Here is a 22,423-nt window from a genome sequence, read left to right on the forward strand (position 1 = left end):
TTTTACAAATTTGACACTTTTGCTTCTTCGGAGGCTATTTTTGGGAGAAAGGTACTTCAGGCAGTGGTTCCCTCCATTTAAAGTTCCTGCCTTGTCCCTCCCTTCATCCGTGTACTTTAGCTTTGGTATTAGTATCCCATAAGTAATGGATGACCCGTGGACTGACTACACTTAACAAGAGAAAACATAATTTATGCTTACCTGATAAATTTATTTCTCTTGTAGTGTAGTCAGTCCACGGCCCGCCCTGTCTTTTTAGGCAGTTCAAAATTTTTTAATTTAACTCCAGTCACCACTGCACCCTATGGTTTCTCCTTTCTCGTCTTGTTTCGGTCGAATGACTGGATATGACATGTGAGGGGAGGAGCTATATAGCAGATCTGCTTGGGTGATCCTCTTGCAACTTCCTGTTGGGGAAGAGATATAATCCCATAAGTAATGGATGACCCGTGGACTGACTACACTACAAGAGAAATAAATTTATCAGGTAAGCATAAATTATGTTTTTTAACCCACATGGTTAATTAAGAGACACTCTGGTGTTTTTCTGATAGGCCTCAAAACATCGAGTGAGGTGGGAGGGGCCTATTTTCGCGCCTCAGTTGCGCAGTTTCTTTTACTCAGAGACATCTAACTGCTTCTCCAGAGGTTCCTGCTGTGTTTGAGGGCTGTAAAAGAAGTTTTTTTCCCCACAAATCGTTCTGAAGGGCAAGTAGGAGCCACAGCAGAGCTGTGGCAAGGTGCTGAAAGTCCTTTTTACCGTTTTTTACGTTTTTTCAATCCGGTTTTGCCATTAAGGGGTTAATTGTTTATTTGCATAGCTGTGCAAAGTTACTAAGGCTTTATGATGTTACTGTAAAAATTTCGTTAAGTTTTCTGCTTTTTTACACTGTTTTGCAGAGTTTGTGCAGCTTTTTTTCTCTTAAAGGCACAGTACCGTTTTAATTCTAAGTGCTATTTACTTTGATTACAGTGTTTTCCAAGCTTGCTTGTTACATTACTAGCCTGTTTATCATGTCTGACACCAAGGAAAGTCATTGTTCAATATGTTTGGAAGCCATTGTGGAACCCCCTCTTAGAATGTGTCCCAATTGTACTGATATGTCTATAAACTATAAAGAACATATATTAGCACTTAAAAATAGAGCAATAGATGATTCTCAGTCAGAAGTAAATGAGGGTTCGCCTTCTAGCTCTCCCCAAGTGTCACAACCAGTAATGCCCGCACAAGTGACGCCAAGTACCTCTAGTGCGTCAAATTCTTTTACTTTACAAGACATGGCCACAGTTATGAATACAACCCTCACAGAGGTTTTATCTAAACTGCCTGGTTTACAAGGAAAGCGGGACAGCTCTGGGTTTAGGAAAAATGCTGAGCCGTCTGACGCTTTAGTAGCCGTATCTGAAATGCCCTCACAATGCTCTGAAGTAGGGGTGAGGGATTTGTAATCTGAGGGAGAAATTTTTGATTCAGGAAAGACGCTTCCTCAGACAGATTCTGATATGATGGCCTTTAAATTTAAGCTTGAACACCTCCGCTTATTGCTCAGGGAGGTATTAGCGACTCTAGATGATTGTGACCCTATAGTGGTTCCAGAGAAATTGTGTAAAATGGATAAATACTTAGAGGTTCCTGTTTACACTGATGTTTTTCCAGTCCCTAAGAGGATTGTGAATATTATTACTAAGGAGTGGGATAGACCAGGTATTCCGTTTACTCCCCCTCCTGTTTTTAAGAAAATGTTTCCCATATCTGACACCATGCGGGACTCGTGGCAGACAGTTCCTAAGGTGGAGGGAGCTATTTCTACTCTGTCTAAGCGTACAACTGTACCTATCGAAGACAGTTGTGCTTTCAAAGATCCTATGGATAAAAAATTAGAGGGTCTCCTGAAGAAAATTTTTGTTCATCAGGGTTTTTCTCTCCAACCTATTGCGTGCATTGTTCCTGTAACTACTGCAGCTGCTTTCTGGTTTGAGGCTCTAGAAGAGGCTCTTCAGATGGAGGCTCCATTAGAGGAGATTATGGACAGAATTAAGGCCCTTAAGTTGGCTAATTCTTTTATTACAGATGCCGCATTTCAACTGGCTAAATTAGCGGCAAAGAATTCAGGGCGTTATGGCTAAAGTCCTGGTCTGCTGATGTGTCATCTAAATCTAGACTTTTGAACATCCCTTTCAAAGGAAAGACCCTATTCGGGCCTGAACTGAAAAAGATTATTTCAGACATCACTGGAGGGAAAGGTCTTGCCCTACCTCAGGATAGATCAAATAAGATGAGGACCAAACAAAATAATTTTTGTTCCTTTCGGAACTTTAAGAGTGGTCCCGCTTCAGCTTCTTCTGCTGCAAAGCAAGAAGGGAATTTTGCCCAATCCAAGTCAGTCTGGAGACCTAACCAGGCTTAGAACAAGGGTAAATAGGCCAAGAAGCCTGCAGCTGCCTCTAAGACAGCATGAAGGGGTAGCCCCCGATCCGGGACCGGATCTAGTAGGGGGCAGACTCTCTCTCTTCGCTCAGGCTTGGGCAAGAGATGTTCACGATCCCTGGGCTTTAGAGATTATGTCCCAGGGATATCTTCTGGAATTCAAAGACTCCCTTCCAAGGGGGAGATTTCACATTTCTCGATTGTCTGTAAACCAGACAAAGAGAGAGGCGTTCTTACGCTGTGTAGAAGACCTACATACCATGGGGGTGATCCACCCAGTCCCAAAAGAGGAACAGGGACTTGAGTTTTACTCCAACCTGTTTGTGGTTCCCAAAAGAGAGGGAACTTTCAGACCAATCTTGGATCTCAAAATTCTAAACAAGTTCCTCAAAGTTCCATCATTCAAGATGGAGACTATTCAGGCTATTCTACCTCTGATCCAGGAGGGTCAATATATGACTACCGTGGACTTAAAGGATGCGTATCTACACATCCCTATTCACAGAAATCATCATCAATTTCTCAGATTCGCCTTTCTAAACAGGCATTACCAGTTTGTGGCCCTTCCCTTCGGGTTGGTTGCCTTATCTAGACGACATCTTAATTCAGGCGTCGACTTTCCAGCTAGCCAAGTCTCACATGGACATCGTGTTGGCTTTTCTGAGATCTTACGGGTGGAAGGTGAACATAAAAGAGTTCTCTCTTCCCTCTCACAAGAGTTTCCTTCCTAGGGACTCTGATAGACTCGGTAGAAATGAAAATATTTCTGACGGAGGTCACAAAAACAATACTCTTAACCACTTGCCGAGCTCTTCATTCCATTCCTCGGCCATCAGTGGCTCAGTGTATGGAGGTAATCGGACTCATGGTAACGGCAAAGGACATAGTTCCTTTTGCCCGCCTACACCTCAGACCACTGCAACTATGCATGCTCAAACAGTGGAATGGGGATTATGCAGATTTATCTCCTAAACTACATCTGGACCAGGAGACCAGAGATTCTCTTCTCTGGTGGTTGTCTCAGGATCACCTGTCTAAGGGAATGTACTTCCACAGGCTAGAGTGGCTCATTGTAACAACAGATGCCAGCCTGCTAGGCTGGGTTGCAGTCTGGAACTCCCTGAAAGCACAGGGCTTATGGTCTCGGGAGGAATCTCTTCTTCCGATAAACATTCTAGAACAGAGCGATATTCAATGCGCTTCAGGCGTGGCCTCAGCTTGCTGCGGCCAAATTCATCAGTTTTCAGTCGGACAACATCACGACTGTAGCTTATATCAATCATCAAGGAGGAACAAGGAGTTCTCTAGTGATGATGGAGGTAACCAAAATAATCTGATGGGCAGAGGATCACTCTTGCCATCTCTCAGCAATCCACATCCCAAGAGTAGAGAACTGGGAGGCGGATTTCCTAAGTCGTTAGACTTTTCATCTGGGGGAGTGGGAACTCCATCCGGAGGTATTTGCCCAGCTGATTCAGCTATGGGGCACACCAGAATTGGATCTGATTGCGTCCCGTCAGAATGCCAAACTTCCTCGTTACGGGTCCAGGTCCCGGGATTCCAAGGCGGTACTGATAGATGCTCTAGCAGTGCCTTGGTCCTTCAATCTGGCCTATGTATTTCCACCGTTTCCTCTCCTCCCACGTCTGCTTGCCAGAATCTAGCAGGAGAGAGCTTCAGTGATTCTGATAGCACCTGCGTGGCCACGCAGGACTTGGTATGCAGACCTAGTGGACATGTCCTCGGTTCCACCGTGGACTCTGCCAATGAGGCGGGACCTTCTAATCCAAGGTCCGTTCACGCATCCAAATCTAATTTCTCTGAGTCTTGACTGCTTGGAGATTGAATGCCTGATTCTATCAGTGCGTGGTTTCTCTGAGTCGGTCATTGATCTATCATAAGATTTGGCGCAAATATCTTTATTGGTGTGAATCCAAAGGTTACTCGTGGAGTAAGATTAGGATTCCTAGAATATTGTCTTTTCTCCAAGTAGGTTTGGAGAACGGATTATCAGCTAGTTCCCTAAAAGGGCAAATATCTGCTTTGTCTATTCTACTACACAAATGTCTGGCAGATGTCCCAGATGTTCAAGCATTTAGTCGGGCTTTGGTCAGAATTAAGCCTGTATTTAAGCCTGTTGCTCCGCCTTGGAGCCTAAACTTAGTTCTTAAAGTTCTTCAAGGGGTTCTGTTTGAACCTATGCATTCCATAGATATTAAGCTTCTATCTTGGAAAGTTTTGTTTTTAGTAGCTATCTCTTCGGCTCGAAGAGTTTCTAAGCTATCTGCTTTACAATGTGATTCCCCTTACCTTGTTTTCCATGCAGATAAGGTGGTTTTGCGTACTAAACCTGGGTTTCTTCCTAAGGTTGTTTCTAATAAGAATATCAATCAAGAGATTGTTGTTCCTTCTCTGTGTCCTAATCCTTTATCAAAGAAGGAACGTCTGTTACACAATCTTGATGTGGTTCGTGCTTTAAAGTTTTACTTAAAAGCAACTAAAGATTTCGGTCAAACATCTTTATTGTTTGTTGTTTATTCTGGTAAACGGAGAGGTCATAGGGCTACGGCTACCTCTCTTTCCTTTTGGCTGAAAAGCATCTTCCGTTTGGCCTATGAGACTGCTGGACAGCAGCCTCCTGAAAGAATTACTGCTCATTCTACTAGAGCTGTGGCTTCCACATGGGCTTTTAAAAATGAGGCTTCTGTTGAACAGATTTGTAAGGCGGCGACTTGGTCTTTGCTTCATACTTTTTCCAAATTTTACAAATTCGATACTTTCGCTTCTTCGGAGGCTATTTTTGGGAGAAAGGTTCTACAAGCAGTGGTGTCTTCCGTTTAAGGTCCCCGTCTTGTCCCTCCCTTCATCCGTGTCCTAAAGCTTTGGTATTGGTATCCCACAAGTAAGGATGAATCCATGGACTCAATGCATCTTACAAGAGAAAACATAATTTATGCTTACCTGATAAATTTATTTCTCTTGTGATGTATCGAGCCCACGGCCCGCCCTGTTTTTTTTAAGACAGGCATATGTATTTTTATTTTAAAACTTTCAGTCACCACTGCACCCTATAGTTTCTCCTTTTTCTTCCTAGCCTTCGGTCGAATGACTGGGGGGGTGGAGCTAAGGGAGGAGCTATATAGACAGCTCTGCTGTGGGTGCTCTCTTTGCCACCTCCTGTAAGGAAGGAGAATATCCCACAAGTAAGGATGAATCCGTGGACTCGATACATCACAAGAGAAATAAATTTATCAGGTAAGCATAAATTATGTTTTTCTTTCATGTAATTGGCAAGAGTCCATGAGCTAGTGACGTATGGGATATCAAATACCCAAGATGTGAAACTCTGCGCAAGAGTCACTAGAGAGGGAGGGATAAAGAAATAGACGGCCAATTCCGCTGAAATTTTTTTATCCACAAACCAAATCATAAGTTTATTCTTTAATGATAAGAAAAACTTAAAACATCAGCAGAAGAATCAAACTGAAACAGCTGCCTGAAGAACTTTTCTACCAAAAACTGCTTCTGAAGAAGCAAATACATCAAAGCGGTAGAATTTAGTAAATGTATGCAAAGAAGACCAAGTTGCTGCTTTGCAAATCTGATCAACAGAAGCTTCTTTCTTAAAAGCCCACAAAGTGGAGACTGACCTAGTAGAATGAGCTGTAATTCTCTGAGGCGGGATCTTACCCGACTCCAAATAAGCTTGACGAATCAAAAGCTTTAACCAAGAAGCCAAGGAAATAGCAGAAGCTTTCTGACCTTTCTTAGGACCAGAAAATAAAACTAATAGACTAGAAGTCTTTCTAAAATCTTTAGTAGCTTCAACATAATATTTCAAAGCTCTTACCACATCTAAAAAATGTAAGAATCTTTCCAAAGAATTCTTTGGATTAGGACACAAGGAATGGACATATTCTCTACTAATGTTGGAATTCACAACTTTAGGTAAAAATTGAAAAGAAGTCAGCAAAACCGCCTTATCCTGATGAAAAATCAGAAAAGGAGATTCACTAGAAAGAGCAGATAGCTCAGAAACTCTTCTAGCAGAAGAGATAGCAAAAAGGAACAACACTTTCCAAGAAAGTAGTTTAATGTCCAAAGAATGCATCGGCTCAAATGGAGGAGCCTGTAACGCCTTCAAAACCAAATTGAGACTCCAAGGAGGAGAAATTGATTTAATGACAGGCTTAATTCGAACTAAAGCCTGTACAAAACAGTGAATATCAGGAAGTTTAGCAATCTTTCTGTGAAATAAAACTGAAACAGCAGAGATTTGTCCCTTCAAGGAACTTGCAGACAAACCTTTATCTAAACCATGCTGAAGAAACTGTAAAATTCTCTGAAATCTAAAAGAATGCCAAGAAAATGTATGGGAAGAACACCATGAAATGTAAGTCTTCCAAACTCAATAGTAAATCTTCTTAAAAACAGATTTACGAGCTTGTAACATAGTATTAATCACTGAGTCAGAGAAACCTCTATGACTTAGTACTAAGCGTTCAATTTCCATACCTTCAAATTTAATTATTTGAGATCCTGATGGAAAAATTAACCTTGAGACAGTAGGTCTGGCCAACTGGACATCCGAACAAGATCCGCATACCAAAACCTGTGTGACTATGCTGGAGCCACCAGCAACACAAATGATTGTTCCATGATGATTTTGGAAATAACTCTTGGAAGAAGAACTAGAGGCGGGAAGATTTAAGCAGGATAATTCCATGGAATGGTTAGCGCATAAACTGCTTCCGCCTGAACATACCTGGACAGGTACCTGGGAAGTTTCTTGTTTAGGTGAGAGGCCATCAGATCTATCTCTGGAAGACCCCACATCTGAACAATCTGAGAAAACACATCTGGCTCTAACATCAATTTTGATAATATAAAAAATGGCATCACAAATAAAATGATTAGCATATTGTAGTAAGCAAATAATGCTAGATACATCAGAATCCAATTCTTGTTGGGCTAAATTCTCCAACCAGAAAGTTGATGCAGCCGCAACATCAGCCAAAGAAATTGCAGGTTTGAGAAGATGACCTGAATATAAATAGGCTTTCCTTAGATAAGATTCAAGCTTCCTATCTAAAGGATCATTAAAGGAAGTACTATCTTCCATAAGAATAGTGGTACGTTTAGCAAGAGTAGAAATAGCCCCATCAACTTTGGGGATTTTTTCCCAAAACTATAGCATTTGCTGGTAAAGGATACAATTTTTTAAACCTTGAAGAAGGAATAAAAGTAGTACCTGGCTTTTTTCATTCCTTAGAAATCATATCAGAAATAGCCTCAGGAATATTAAAAACCCCTGGAGAAACCACAGGAGGTTTACAAACAGCATTTAAACGTTTATTAGACTTGACGTCAAGAGGACTGGTTACCTCAATATCCAAAGTAATTAACACTTCTTTTAATAAAGAACGCAGATACTCTATTTTAAATAAATAAGTAGATTTGTCAATGTCTGAGGAAGGATCTTCTGTATCAGATAGATCCTCATCAGAGGAGGATAAATTATGTTATTGGTCATTTGAAATTTCATCAACTGAATGAGAAGTTTTAAAAGACCTTTTACGTTTATTAGAAGGTGGAAATGCAGATAAAGCCTTAAGAATAGAATCAGTAACAAATTCTTTAAAATTCATAGGTATATCATGTACATTAGAAGTTGAAGGAACTGCAACTGGCAATGTACTATTACTGATGGACACTCTATCTGCATGTAAAAGTTTATCATGACAACTATTACAAATGACATTCGGAGAAATAATTTCCACAATCTTACAACAAATGCACTTAGCTTTGGTAGAACCGATGTCAGGCAGCCAAGTTCCAGCAGATACTTCCGAGGCAGGATCAGATTGAGACAACTTGCAAAATGTAAAAGGAAAAAACAAACAAACATATAAAGCAAAAATATCAATTTCCTTATATGACAGTTTTAGGAATGGGACAGAGAAAAAGGCAAGAGGCAAACATCAATGGGGTATTAAAATAATGAAAAAGTTTTGCGCCAAGTATGACGCACAACCTTACTGAATTTTTTTTGGTGCCAACAATATCCTGAAATGACACACATGCGTCACCAACGACGCAATAAAGTCTAGCATTTGGCGCATCCGTGGGCCTAATACCGCCCGCAATTTGCAGGAAAAAAGTAGTCAATTAGAAAAAAAGACTAAACCCCAGGTAAGAAATTTTTTTCTTAAAATGTTATTTTCCCCAAATATGAAACTGACAGTCTGCAGAAGGAAATACATGAACCTGACTCATGGCAAATAAGTACAATACATATATTTAGAAATTTATATAAATGCATAAAGTGCCAAATCATAGCTGGGGTGCCTTAAGTAATAAAAAACATACTTTCGAAAAGAGACCCATCCACATATAGCAGATATCCAAACCAGTACTGAAACAGTTATCAGTATAGGTAATGGTAAATTGAGAGTATATCGTCCATCTGAAAAGGGAGGTAGGAGATGAATCTCTACGACCGATAACGGAGAACCTATGAAAAAGACCCCCGTTAGGGAAATCATTGTATTCAATAAGTGATACTCCCTTCACGTCCCTCTGATATTCGCTGTACTCTCAGAGGAATCGGGCTTCAACAATGCTGAGAAGCGCATGTCAATGTAGAAATCTTAGCACAAACTTACTTCACCACCTCCATAGGAGGCAAAGTTTGTAAAACTGAATTGTGGGTGTGGTGAGGGGTGTATTTATAGGCATTTTGAGGTTTGGGAAACTTTGCCCCTCCTGGTAGGATTGTATATCCCATATGTCACTAGCTCATGGACTCTTGCCAATTACATGAAAGAAAGTTGTAATAACGCCTAAGCAATCTACCTTATTTTGAGGAAATATGAATTGTGAGTAAGTGGTTTAGACAGCTTGTTGCGTGTTTGTTTTATCCAACTAAAATTATTTTAGTTGCATTCTTAATACTTTCCATTTGTTTCAAAATACCTTTTCATCCTGTTTAGAGGTGTCTAAAACCAGTCCTTAAAGGCAACAAACAGTCTGTGTCTATGTTTGGGAATAGATAAATAAAACAGATTGACATTTTAATTAAATGGCCTTAAGAGAACCGCAACGCATTGTTTTAAAATGTTACCCTGGATGCAATTTTGAAGGGACTGTATACTGTAATTTTTGATCCCCTTTATTGTGTTGCCAATTCTTTATTTTACCTGCTGGAGTGTTTTCAATTGTTTATAAATAGTACCTTTGCTTTTATTTTATCATTTAAAATAGTCAATTTTTCCCACTCTATCCCCACCTATACTAGATATTTCATTACACAAGTACTGATTGTAGAACAAGTATGTAAATAAAATGGTTTACACCATGCTCCCAGTGAGGGTATGACCGAGAGGTACTAGAAAGTTAATTTTCCATTGTTCTTTGAGTAAACAGTAAGGAATAAGATAAGGACTTTGTGTAAATTATTACATAAGATAAGGAGGTCTCTCCATACAAGTTCATACAAGTTCAGCTAATTTTATTTGGCTGTGCTTTCAATTAGCAGAACATATATCCCATATACAAAAATCACTATAAATAAACAATTTCCCATACATAAAAAAAAAACTCTGCTGCAGGTATAACAAGTAATTGGAAACACATTAAGTGGAAACCAATTGTTCGGTACGCAGTCCCTTTAAGGATATCTAGTTGACCAAAGGTAAACTAATGCCTTAGCCATTATAGTCTCTCATCTTCTGTCAAACAGGGGTTGTTCAAAGCTTTTTTTTTTTTTGGTGGGTTATCAGGAAACAAGAGTCACGGGAAGGGTTTACAAATCCTACCTATGTGCCACCCAACGTGATGACCAATCTACCACAGGCAGAGCTAAATATCTGCTTCTGCCATCAGCTTGCCACAGCCAAGGCTATTGTTACATTGGGGGCATGAAGATAACAGCACAGGGTTTCCAGCTATCTTATCCCAATTCCTTAAAAATACATAGAAGCCAGCCCACATTAAGCCCTAAATCCTGCCTACACCACCCCAAAATTCAACATTAACTGCCACCACCCAACATTCAGGGCTTTATGGACTACCCCTAAATTATAGTTGCATTAAAAGCCAAGAGAAAGCAAATATATAGATAATAAATGGTAATGGTATTCCCAATCTTAAGAAAGTCGTGAATTTGGTCACTAGAAAACAAAGACAGATCTGATTAAATTTATATTTAATCTGAGTAAGTTTTTAATGCATAAAAAAAGAAATACATGAAATGATATGGCATATATCTGTATTATAAAACAGTAATAAGTGATGGACACTACGTACCCAACACACAATTGCAAAACAGTTACAAACTAATACAAGGATTAAAATACTCAGAAACCCTACATTTGGCAAGTTAGGATGGTATCTGAGGGACTTTCCAAATTCTTCTGGTGTTAAAGTTTCTTTGTTTTAGAAGTGGAATTCTACTTGTGGTAAGATCAAGCACTATTTTGTAGAGAGTCCAGGTCAGATGACCATCCCCAGGGGGTAGTGGGATGGTGCTTACAGGGCCATTCTACACTAATAAAAAGAATAGTTAAGCCAAAGGATAAGGTACAATGTAAATAAAAGATTAATTTACCAACAAAAAATAGATGTGTTTTCTTATTTTTAACTTAAAAAGTTCCACTGCAATGTGTCAGAGGGGGGATATGTGTCAGAGAAGGGCAGAGCTAACATCCATAGAGATAACACCCCCAGCCAGTCGGATGTGAATATGCTAATTTATTACACCTACTAGTAAAAAAAATAGCACACACAATAATTGTTGTTTGTATCAAGTTTACACTTTGTTTGATTTAATATTTTTACAGCTATATTTAGCATATAAAATTATGTTCCCGGGGATAATATGCAATCAGCGCACACTCTCATAGGAACTAGTACACACACAGGAGTGGGACACAAATCAAGCTGATCGGTTCAGGCTGTTTTTAACTCACTTGACATGTGTATCCCCTGAACAGACATAAATCAGGAGCTACAGATCTGCTGTACAACTCCCTTATTCCATCTCCCTACTGCTGGTCATATCCTGCACACACTGATTCAGGCTTGCAGCCTGCTTCTGGGTCCTGCCGCTCAGCATAGGAGCTTCCCAGCCTAGCAGCGCTGCTGTTCATACAGCTGGGTGATGGATTGTCCTGAATTCCAGAATAAAAGCTGAGCAGATTTAAAGTGTGCACAATGCAGAGACAAATATAGGAGGAGCTGAGAGCGAGCCTGAAGCAGTGAGCAGTAAGGGTAGACAATATTCTGAATCTAACAATACAGGGCTAGGCTGGGGGTATTTAAACAGACTTGAAATAGTTTAAATAGTAAACAGCAAATACTCTAATGGCAAAATGATCAGGGTGCAATATAATAATTACAGATTTGGAATTGATTAAAGAGAAAAAAAAAGTGTATAATTTCCCTTTAAGTTTCAGTATTTTTACAATGGTTTGGTTTGCCTGTTGGGTTGCAGCTATTGGCCTTAGGTAAATAGGCAAACCCATTTGGAATATACTGTGTGCTTACTACGTGAACAATGATGTGAAAATGATATTGCTTTCTGTGTAGGTTGTTAGCTGCCCTTTGCTGTGTTACCGAACCATGAAAAAATGGCCAGTGTGAAATGTAGAGACACAGAGACCAAACGCTTGCCTTTTAAGCTAGCTCTTGGAATTCCTCTTAAGTCTTGTTTTGTTTGCAGCCCTTAAGGATTGGATTTTGACATGCTTGATTTATTTATTTATTTATTTATTTTGATACACCATCTATTTATTTAATATACCTGACATTGGTATAACATCTGTTTTAGTAATACTTTAGGAAATTGCATGCTGGCCTTTCTTAGGCATATTTGGGAGCAAAAAAAGAGGCGGCATGGATATTTAATATAGAAATACCTATATATTTCTTGGTAGATTTTAAAATATAATATGTAGCTATGCCTATTGCTCTCAATTACTTATAAAAATTGCCATTCTAGTATCTTTAATAATAATATCCACCGTTCTTGTATGCATGTGTGTACATATGCACATGTTGCATATTTAAATGTTTTACTTGTTTTACTGCATGGGTAGAGATCTCCGTTCTTTCTCTTTAATTAAAATGTCAAAGTTGGTGTAGAGTATCCCTTTCCTTGTTATACACAAACCGCAAAAGCCATAATATTGTACATACATTTTTGTTTGTTTGTTTTTTCATGTGAAATGTTTACACTGATGATAGATTCCCCTTATTAAAAAAAAAGTTTTATCATCATAATCCCAAATAAAATGTCAGCTGAATTGGTTAGTTCTGAATGCACATTCAATATCTGCCAAATTATTTTAATTTGAATGTATTTTTGGTCACAAATTATACACTTCAGTTTACTGAATATAACATTTAATTAAAAAAAAAATAATTAAATATAGCTTTGGAATATTCTCAGACACATGCAAGTCTATAAGAATAAACCATTGTTTTAATGTTGCTATTTTCGGTATGCTTTTTGTTTAATTTTTAACTATTACATATATGTGTGTGTGTGTGTGTATGTATGTGTATATATATATATATATATATATATATATACACACAGTATATTTATTTATATTTTAAATAATGTTATTGGTAGAAGAAACGTTTTTGCAGAGCATGCATTTTCTATTATTTTTTTTTTTTTTTCAAATTAGAAAGAAACATGTCTGCTAAGATTTTTGTTTTGTTTTCAACTTAATTTATGCACCATTTAGAAGTATAGTTAAATAACTAGAGAACATGTGCAAGATTTTAATTTAAAAAAATTAATCGGAGGTTTGTAGTTATGCTAAAAATATTAGGTTCTATATATATATAATTTTATATATATATATATATATATATATATATATATATATATATATATATATATATATATATATATATATATATATATTCATTCAAATGTTTTTGTTAATTTTTTTATACAAGTATTTGTGCAAGGTCAGAAATTCCTCTTTCTAGTTTAAAAACTAATGAAATTGCTCCTTTCTTTCCTTCATGTATGATGCGGCTTCCGGACTGTCTTCTGAACTTCATGACTGCGTGTTGTGATCTTTACCAATTATCTTGCCAATTCTTATTCTTAATGGACTGTGTATTGAACAAATGCAAATTTTAGCGCAATGATAGATTCCCACAAGCATCTCCATCACAAATGACGTCCCCCATGGTTAACAGAGCAGGAACTGAAGCTGCTCAGCCAACAATGGGTGATGTTAATGCAGTTGGAGGTGGTGGACCTGGTGGCTTTGGTAGAGGAAATCAAGGGGGAATGTTTGAAGGATCTAACAAACGACGCCGGTATTAGTTCGCCATTCCATATTGTGTAAAACATGTTCGGTTACAGAAAAATTCCAGTGGAATGCCTTTTAAGTTTTTAATCTTTATCGGGAGCCATTGTTTTGCAGTGTTTTAGTCTTTGCTTAAGTAATTTTAAACTTTTGTGTACTTGTTCAATATGTAATATGTAACATGCTTCATTGTGACAGTTGACTGTTACTGTGCTTTAAATGATGAATTTGTGATAGTGCTGTAAAACTACGTTTTGATGCTATAAAATAAAAGAATCAAATGTGTAAAGCAAATTTTAGAGGTAGGAGTTGTGCATAGACTTTACAAATTAATTTATACCTCACATCAAATATATTTCACAATTACTGTCAAAAATCTGTTTTAAGACCTTTTAATAACCAATGTATACTTCTAGATTCAAAGAATTCTGGGAACTTTGTTACTGCAGCTTCTAATCTGTGCATCTCTGTATAACTGTACTCAATTGCAGAGGAATGTGGGCAGGAAGCAATTTTTTTATTTTCTCATAGGCAAATTAAAGTTATTTACTGGATCCTAATCTTTTATTTGACCTGTTATTTTAATGAGGTTTTTGTTTTTGCTGTACAACTTGTAGTTAATTAGTGCATACCTCAGATTGCTAATAGGAAGAATGGAACAAAACACTGTAAAATAAACCATATGTGATATGTACTGTTATATTCTAGTTTAAAAACATATTTTATCATTTTTCTTTTATTGTTTATTATATTATACCTTGTAGCCTTTTTCCAATCTTAATTTCCTTTTGAATAGAAACACCTAGTGATTTATTGTACCAATTCCCTTGTCTTGATTAGGAATTTAATATTGTTTAACAGTTAACTAATATATGTATGCCATCATTTATATCAAAATAAAGTAATCAGCTTTTTTTTTTCTTTTTACAAACTTTTAATGTCATTTTGAAGTTGTGAAGTAAAATCCTACTTGCTACGCCTTTCAAGTGTATTTATAGCTTGCTTTCACAGCCTGTTTTGCTGAGTTGACAGTAATAACACTTAAAAATGAAAGATGTGTATGTGTGGTTATATATATTTTGTGTGCACGCGTAAATGAGATACTATCAATTATAATCAATTAACATACAGAGCACACTCAGAATTTATATATGTATCAATCAGATGTATTGTGCCATTTAGGGGACCCATGCATCTCTTCTTCAGTTATGTTGTTAAATGGCATTAAAACCCAACATATGTATTTATTTTTTGCGGTTCTGACAGCATACAATGTTTAAAGTTTCCACTTTATTGTCAAATTGACTGTTCTCATTGTATTGTTTGTTAAATAGATACCTATGTATGTAGTGTGCACACTTACAGTACATGACTGGAAAAGCTGCTGCCACCTAAAATTCTTGCAAATGTATTACTGTATTATTATCATCATTGTATATTTGTATAGCGCCGCAATATTCTGTAGCGTTGGGTACAGAGAGAGGGGTATTTGTGATAAGATAAAAATACATGACTAAACAAAACTCTTGCCATATATTGCTACAGTCACGTGCACTCTTCTACTCCCTTCTACCTGCTTTTCAACAGAGGATACAAAGAAGATTTGATAATAGAAGCAAACTGGATTTTTTTTTTTAATGAACACTATCTGAATAATTTGAGGTTTTATGCCTCTTTAAAATTGGTGTTGCTATTCCATCTGTATACGACTTTTATGGCACTGGTCTCATTGACTAGTCAAAGATGGTTAAAGGAACAGTCTACCATAGAATTGTTATTGTTTTAAAAGATAGATAATTCCTTTATTACCCATTCCCCAGTTTTGCATAACCAACACAGTTATATTAATATACTTTTTACCTTTGTGATTACCTTGTATCTAGAAACCTTCTTCCAGCCCCCTGATCACATGACTGTGACTGTTTATTATCTATTGTCTTAAATTTAGCATTGTTTTCTGCTAAATCTTAAATAACTCCCTGTGCCTGAACACAGTGTTATCTATATGGCCCATGTGTACTTTGTCTCTTTGTGTTGAAAAGAGATTTAAAAAGCATGTGATAAGAGGCAGCCCTCAAAGGCTTAGAAATTAGCATATGAGCCTACCTATGCTTAGTTTAAACTAAGAATACCAAGAGAAAAAAGCAAATTTGATGATAAAAGTAAATTGCAAAGCTGATTAAAATTAAGTCCTATCTGAAAAATCAGTCTCATTTATACTAAACTGTCCCTTTAAACTGAAAATGTAATTCCCCATTAAAGTTTATGGATAGTGGAACAAGTTTGGAATGCACTTATTTATATTGCCGTTCTTTTCTGCAATTTTTTTCCACACTGGCCCCAGAGAGTGAAGTGCAATTTGTATTTGTAATAAAGTAATTAAAAGTATTTAATGTCTTTTAAAGTAAGCATATCTTTTATTACAAATCAAATATTTTAGTGGTTTGTTAGACAAGTTATTGCCATGGAAATACTCAAGAAATTAATTAAAACCCTAGATATTATGATTGATTAAAATAGAAATTGTGAAGTTTTATATTATTTTGTGAATCTAAAGAATTTCTGCAGCTGAGTTTTAGTTGTATTGGTTGCATTATAGACCTGTTTTAAACCAGAGGGAAAATATGCATGGTTACTTCTAACACAATGATGGGGGGAATAATTGATTACTGTTTTACACAGCTGAGAAACAAACAAGTAGCATATTTAATATTGGTCTCAACATTGAAATGAAGTGTGCAAACCTCATCTCTGTCTGATTCAGGATGCTTTGTGTTGTCTTAAGCCTACGAGACAAATTTTAAATTGACTCATGCTGGATGAAAGTATGAATAATTACTGCAACAGTATCTGAACCCAACTGATAGATCAAGTAATATGATAATTATAAGAACAATTTATAAACTTAAAGGGACAGTCAAGTCCAAAAAAACCTTTCATCTTTCAAATAGGGCATGTAAACAACTTTCCAATTTACTTTTATCACCAATTTTGCTTTGTTCTTTTAGTATTATTAGTTGAAAGTTAGACCTAGGAAGGCTCATATGATAATTTCTAAGCCCTTGAAGGCCGCCTCTAATCACATGTTTTTGTATTTGCTTTTCACAGCAGGGGGAGCTAGTTCAGGTAAACCCTATAGATAACATTGTGAGCACGCCCGTGGATTGTGGCAGACACTGCACTAATTGGCTAATATGAAAGTCAATAGATAATAAATAAAATGTCATGTGATCAGGGGGCTGTCAGAAGATGCTTAGATACAAGTTAATCACAGAGCTAAAAAGTATATTTATATAACCGTGTTGGCTGTGCAAAACTGGGGAATGGGTAATAAAGGGATTATCTATCTTTTAAAACAAAAATTCTGGTGTTGACTGTCCCTTTAATGTGTATATATATATATATATATATATATATATATATATATATATATATATATATATATATATATATATACATATATATGCATATATATGCAAAAAGCCTTGCATTATATCAGCACTATACATTAGCAAATTAAGAGTAGAGCAGCTACACAACATTTTAGACACATTTGAGCTGGAAAAGATAGCTCAAATTATTTTAACACTTTGTATTACCTAAACTGTATCTACACAAGCAACAAGATCTTTTGGCGGGGCTATGTGAAATTTGCTGTTGTGATGTGGTTACAGTCATGATAGCAAACTGTTGGTACTGATTGATTGCTGCAAGTAAAATTTAGACTTAGTTAAATAGTAGTAGTAGTAAAAGTACAGTGCCGGTTAGATGCTCTCTTATGGTCGACAGAGTCTGAAGGATGACCCAGTGGCGATCTATGCTCTAGAGATGCTACAACCAACTGATCAAAAATATCCTCACAACTTAATTATGTTTGTGGCCTATTTGAAAAGTTCCTACGACACCTGTAAAGAAGTATCTGAGCCTTGTAGAACATGTTCTGAAAAATAAGCAGTTAATTCCAGCCATGAGATTGGAGCGTATAAGGTGCTTCATCAGTAAAGCTGTGGTGTGTGTGTATATATATATATATATATATTTATCATGTAAGCTGATGCTTCCCAACAGTATCAAATCTATTTAAATAGCGTTCACATTTTAAATTTAAAAAGTTATGTTAACATCTTTAGTGTTCATTCATAAGATTGAAAGGATTTATTATTTAAATACTTCTCTATGATCATAGATATGTATATCCCAGTAATATTGGTGGAAAAGCATGCTACTGTACTGGTTTAGCATGTAAAACAAGATTAGAAACTTTTGTTAGACACCATTCAGTATGCAGGGGTGAAAAAAAAATTGTGTGTGTTAGCTGCTTACATCTACTATGCAGGCCAAATGATTCTGAGAGATCCAATACGCTTGTCTACTGAAACCACAGTCAACCATAGCGCCACAAGTCATGACCATGTATGAGCTGTTAAGATGATTTAAAAAAAAAAAAAATTGGAGATTTGCGCATCTTAACATTTTGCTATTCACAAGTAAGTAGGTGGACCAGTAGTAGTTCATTAAATGTTTAATGCCACACTCAACATCTTTGAGTTTACTTCTTCCTACTAGCAAAACTTTGAGTTCAACAGTCTAGACTGCCAAAACGAACTTAATCTGTAAAAAAAAAAATTAAAAAAAAATCATGCAGTTTAACCGCTTAATGACCGAGGACGTGCAGGGTACGTCCTCAAAAAAAATACAGTTAACGACCAAAGACGTACCCTGCATGTCCTCGGTCTGGAAAGCAGCTGGAAGCGATCCTGCTCGCTTCCAGCTGCTTTCCGGTTATTGCAGTGATGCCTTGATATTGAGGCATCCTGCAATAAAACGTTTTAGCCATCCGATGCAGAGAGAGCCACTCTGTGGCCCTCTCTGCACCGGACAACGATGGCCGGTATCGTTGGTGGGTGGGAGCCGGTGTGGGAGGCGGGTGACGGCCATCGATGGGCCTTGTGATGTGGAGGAGGGCGGGGATGGCCGGGGGCGTGCGAGGGAGGCAGGCGCGTGCACGGGGAGGGATCGGGTGGGAACCCCTACACTACAGAAAAATTTGTGTTAAAAGTGGGAAAAAGAGTGGGGGGATAGACTGTAAAATAAGATCAGTCAGGGGGTGGGGGGTTGGTCTGTGGGGGGGGGAAGCTACACTACAGAGAAAAAAAAATAAAAAAACATTTTTTGGCCCCCAATAAGGCAGAGGGGGGGTTAAAGAGTTGTTTTGGGGGGGATCAGGGAGGTTGGGGGCTAAGGGGGGATCCTACACAGCAGCATATGTAAATATGCTAAATAAATAAAATTCAAAGATACCTTTTATTTTAGTACTGGCAGACTTTCTGCCAGTACTTAAGATTGCGGGGACAATTGTGGGGGAGGGAAGGGAGCGGTTTGGGAGGGATCAGGGGGTGTGATGTTTCAGGTGGGAGGCTGATCTCTACTCTAAAGCTAAAATTAACCCTGCAAGCTGCCTACAAACTACCTAATTAACCCCTTCACTGCTAGCCATAATACACGTGTGATGCGCAGCAGCATTTAGTGGCCTTTTAATGACCAAAAAGCAACGCCAAAGTCATATATATCTGCTGTTTCTCAACAGAGGGGATCCCAGAGAATCATTTACAATGATTTGTGCCATAATTGCACAAGCTGTTTGTAAATAATTTCAGTGAGAAACCTAAAGTTTGTGAAAAAGTGAACAATTTTTTTTTTTATTTGATCGCTTTTGGCGGTGAAATGGTGGCATGAAATATACCAAAATGGGCCTAGATCAATACTTTTGGTTGTCTACTACACTGCACTAAAGCTTAAAATTAATCCTACAAACTCCCTAATTAACCCCTTCACTGCTAGGCATAATACACATGTGGTGCACAGCGGCATTTAGCGGCCTTCTAGTTACCAAAAAGCAATGCCAAAGCCATATATGTCTGCTATTTCTAAACAAAGGGGATCCCAGAGAAGCATTTACAACCATTTGTGCCATAATTGCACAAGCTGTTTGTAAATAATTTTAGTGAGAAACCTAAAATTGTGAAAAAATTAAGTTTTTTTTAATTTGATCGCTTTTGGCGGTGAAATGGCGGCATGAAATATACCAAAATGGGCGTAGATCAATACTTGGGGTTGTCTACTACACTAAAGCTAAAATTAACCCTAGAAGCTCCCTACATGCTCCCTAATTAACCCCTTCACTGCTGGGCATAATACACGTGTGGTGAGCAGTGGCATTTAGCAGCCTTCTAATTACCAAAAAGCAAAGCCATATATGTCTACTATTTATGAACAAAGGGGATCCCAGAGAAGCATTTACAACCATTTATGCCATAATTGCATAAATTGTTTGTAAATAATTTCAGTGAGAAACCAAATGCGATTAAAAAAAAAAAATCACTTTTTCACAAACTTTTGAAAAAGTGAACATTTTTTTTTATTTTTTTATCGCATTTGGTGGTGAAATGGTGCCATGAAATATACCAAAATGGGCCTAGATCAATACTTTGGGATGTCTTCTAAAAAAATATATATACATGTCAAGGGATATTTAGGGATTCCTGAAAGATATCAGTGTTCCAATGTAACTAGCGCTAATTTTGAAAAAAAGTGGTTTGGAAATAGCAAAGTGCTACTTGTATTTATTGCCCTATAACTTGCAAAAAAAAAGCAAAGAACATGTAATCATTGGGTATTTCTAAACTCTGACCCCCAAAATCTATTACACATCTACAACCACCAAAAAACACCCATGCTAAATAGTTTCTAAATTTTGTCCTAAGTTAGAAAAAATGTGTTTTTCTCCAACATAGGTGTGTCCGGTCCACGGCGTCATCCTTACTTGTGGGATATTCTCTTCCCCAACAGGAAATGGCAAAGAGCCCAGCAAAGCTGGTCACATGATCCCTCCTAGGCTCCGCCTACCCCAGTCATTCTCTTTGCCGTTGTACAGGCAACATCTCCACGGAGATGGCTTAGAGTTTTTTAGTGTTTAACTGTAGTTTTTATTATTCAATCAAGAGTTTGTTATTTTGAAATAGTGCTGGTATGTACTATTTACTCAGAAACAGAAAAGAGATGAAGATTTCTGTTTGTATGAGGAAAATGATTTTAGCAACCGTCACTAAAATCCATGGCTGTTCCACACAGGACTGTTGAGAGCAATTAACTTCAGTTGGGGGAACAGTGAGCAGTCTCTTGCTGCTTGAGGTATGACACATTCTAACAAGACGATGTAATGCTGGAAGCTGTCATTTTCCCTATGGGATCCGGTAAGCCATGTTTATTACGATCGTAAATAAGGGCTTCACATGGGCTTATTAAGACTGTAGACTTTTTCTGGGCTAAATCGATTCATTTTCAACACATATTTAGCCTTGAGGAATCATTTTATTTGGGTATTTTGATATAATAATATCGGCAGGCACTGATTTAGACACCTTATTCTTTAGGGGCTTTCCCAAAGCATAGGCAGAGCCTCATTTTCGCGCCGGTGTTGCGCACTTGTTTTTGAGAGGCATGGCATGCAGTCGCATGTGAGAGGAGCTCTGATACTTAGAAAAGACTTTCTGAAGGCGTCATTTGGTATCGTATTCCCCTTTGGGCTTGGTTGGGTCTCAGCAAAGCAGATACCAGGGACTGTAAAGGGGTTAAAGTTCAAAACGGCTCCGGTTCCGTTATTTTAAGGGTTAAAGCTTCCAAATTTGGTGTGCAATACTTTTAAGGCTTTAAGACACTGTGGTGAAAATTTGGTGAATTTTGAACAATTCCTTCATGTTTTTTCGCAATTGCAGTAATAAAGTGTGTTCAGTTTAAAATTTAAAGTGACAGTAACGGTTTTATTTTAAAACGTTTTTTGTACTTTGTTATCAAGTTTATGCCTGTTTAACATGTCTGAACTACCAGATAGACTGTGTTCTGAATGTGGGGAAGCCAGAATTCCTATTCATTTAAATAAATGTGATTTATGTGACAATGACAATGATGCCCAAGATGATTCCTCAAGTGAGGGGAGTAAGCATGGTACTGCATCATTCCCTCCTTCGTCTACACGAGTCTTGCCCACTCAGGAGGCCCCTAGTACATCTAGCGCGCCAATACTCCTTACTATGCAACAATTAACGGCTGTAATGGACAATTCTGTCAAAAACATTTTAGCCAAAATGAACACTTATCAGCGTAAGCGCGACTGCTCTGTTTTAGATACTGAAGAGCATGACGACGCTAATAATAATGTTTCTGAAGGGCCCCTAACCCAGTCTGATGGGGCCAGGGAGGTTTTGTCTGAGGGAGAAATTACTGATTCAGGGAACATTTCTCAACAAGCTGAACCTGATGTGATTACATTTAAATTTAAGTTGGAACATCTCCGCATTCTGCTTAAGGAGGTATTATCCACTCTGGATGATTGTGACAAGTTGGTCATCCCAGAGAAACTATGTAAAATGGACAAGTTCCTAGAGGTGCCGGGGCTCCCAGAAGCTTTTCCTATACCCAAGCGGGTGGCGGACATTGTTAATAAAGAATGGGAAAGGCCCGGTATTCCTTTCGTCCCTCCCCCCATATTTAAAAAATTGTTTCCTATGGTCGACCCCAGAAAGGACTTATGGCAGACAGTCCCCAAGGTCGAGGGAGCGGTTTCCACTTTAAACAAACGCACCACTATACCCATAGAGGATAG

General features: G+C 37.7%; 1 protein-coding gene across 2 annotated transcripts in view; it reads left to right on the forward strand.

Moving 5' to 3' along the window:
* The window catches only part of PSPC1 (paraspeckle component 1), a 442,506-nt gene that overhangs the window by 272,728 nt on the left and 147,355 nt on the right, over positions 1 to 22,423 (forward strand). Inside the window, exon 9 of one of the 2 annotated variants that reach the window (XM_053708532.1) lies at positions 13,590 to 14,741. The exons of the other annotated variant lie outside the window; for it this stretch is intronic. Coding sequence (XP_053564507.1) covers positions 13,590 to 13,778 — 189 coding nt within the window. The 3' untranslated portion in view covers positions 13,779 to 14,741. Of the gene's footprint in view, positions 1 to 13,589; positions 14,742 to 22,423 lie in introns of those variants that run through there. 2 annotated transcript variants of the gene reach the window in all.

Source organism: Bombina bombina, chromosome 3 (genome assembly GCF_027579735.1).
Source record: "Bombina bombina isolate aBomBom1 chromosome 3, aBomBom1.pri, whole genome shotgun sequence".
NCBI classification, from domain to species: domain Eukaryota; kingdom Metazoa; phylum Chordata; class Amphibia; order Anura; family Bombinatoridae; genus Bombina; species Bombina bombina.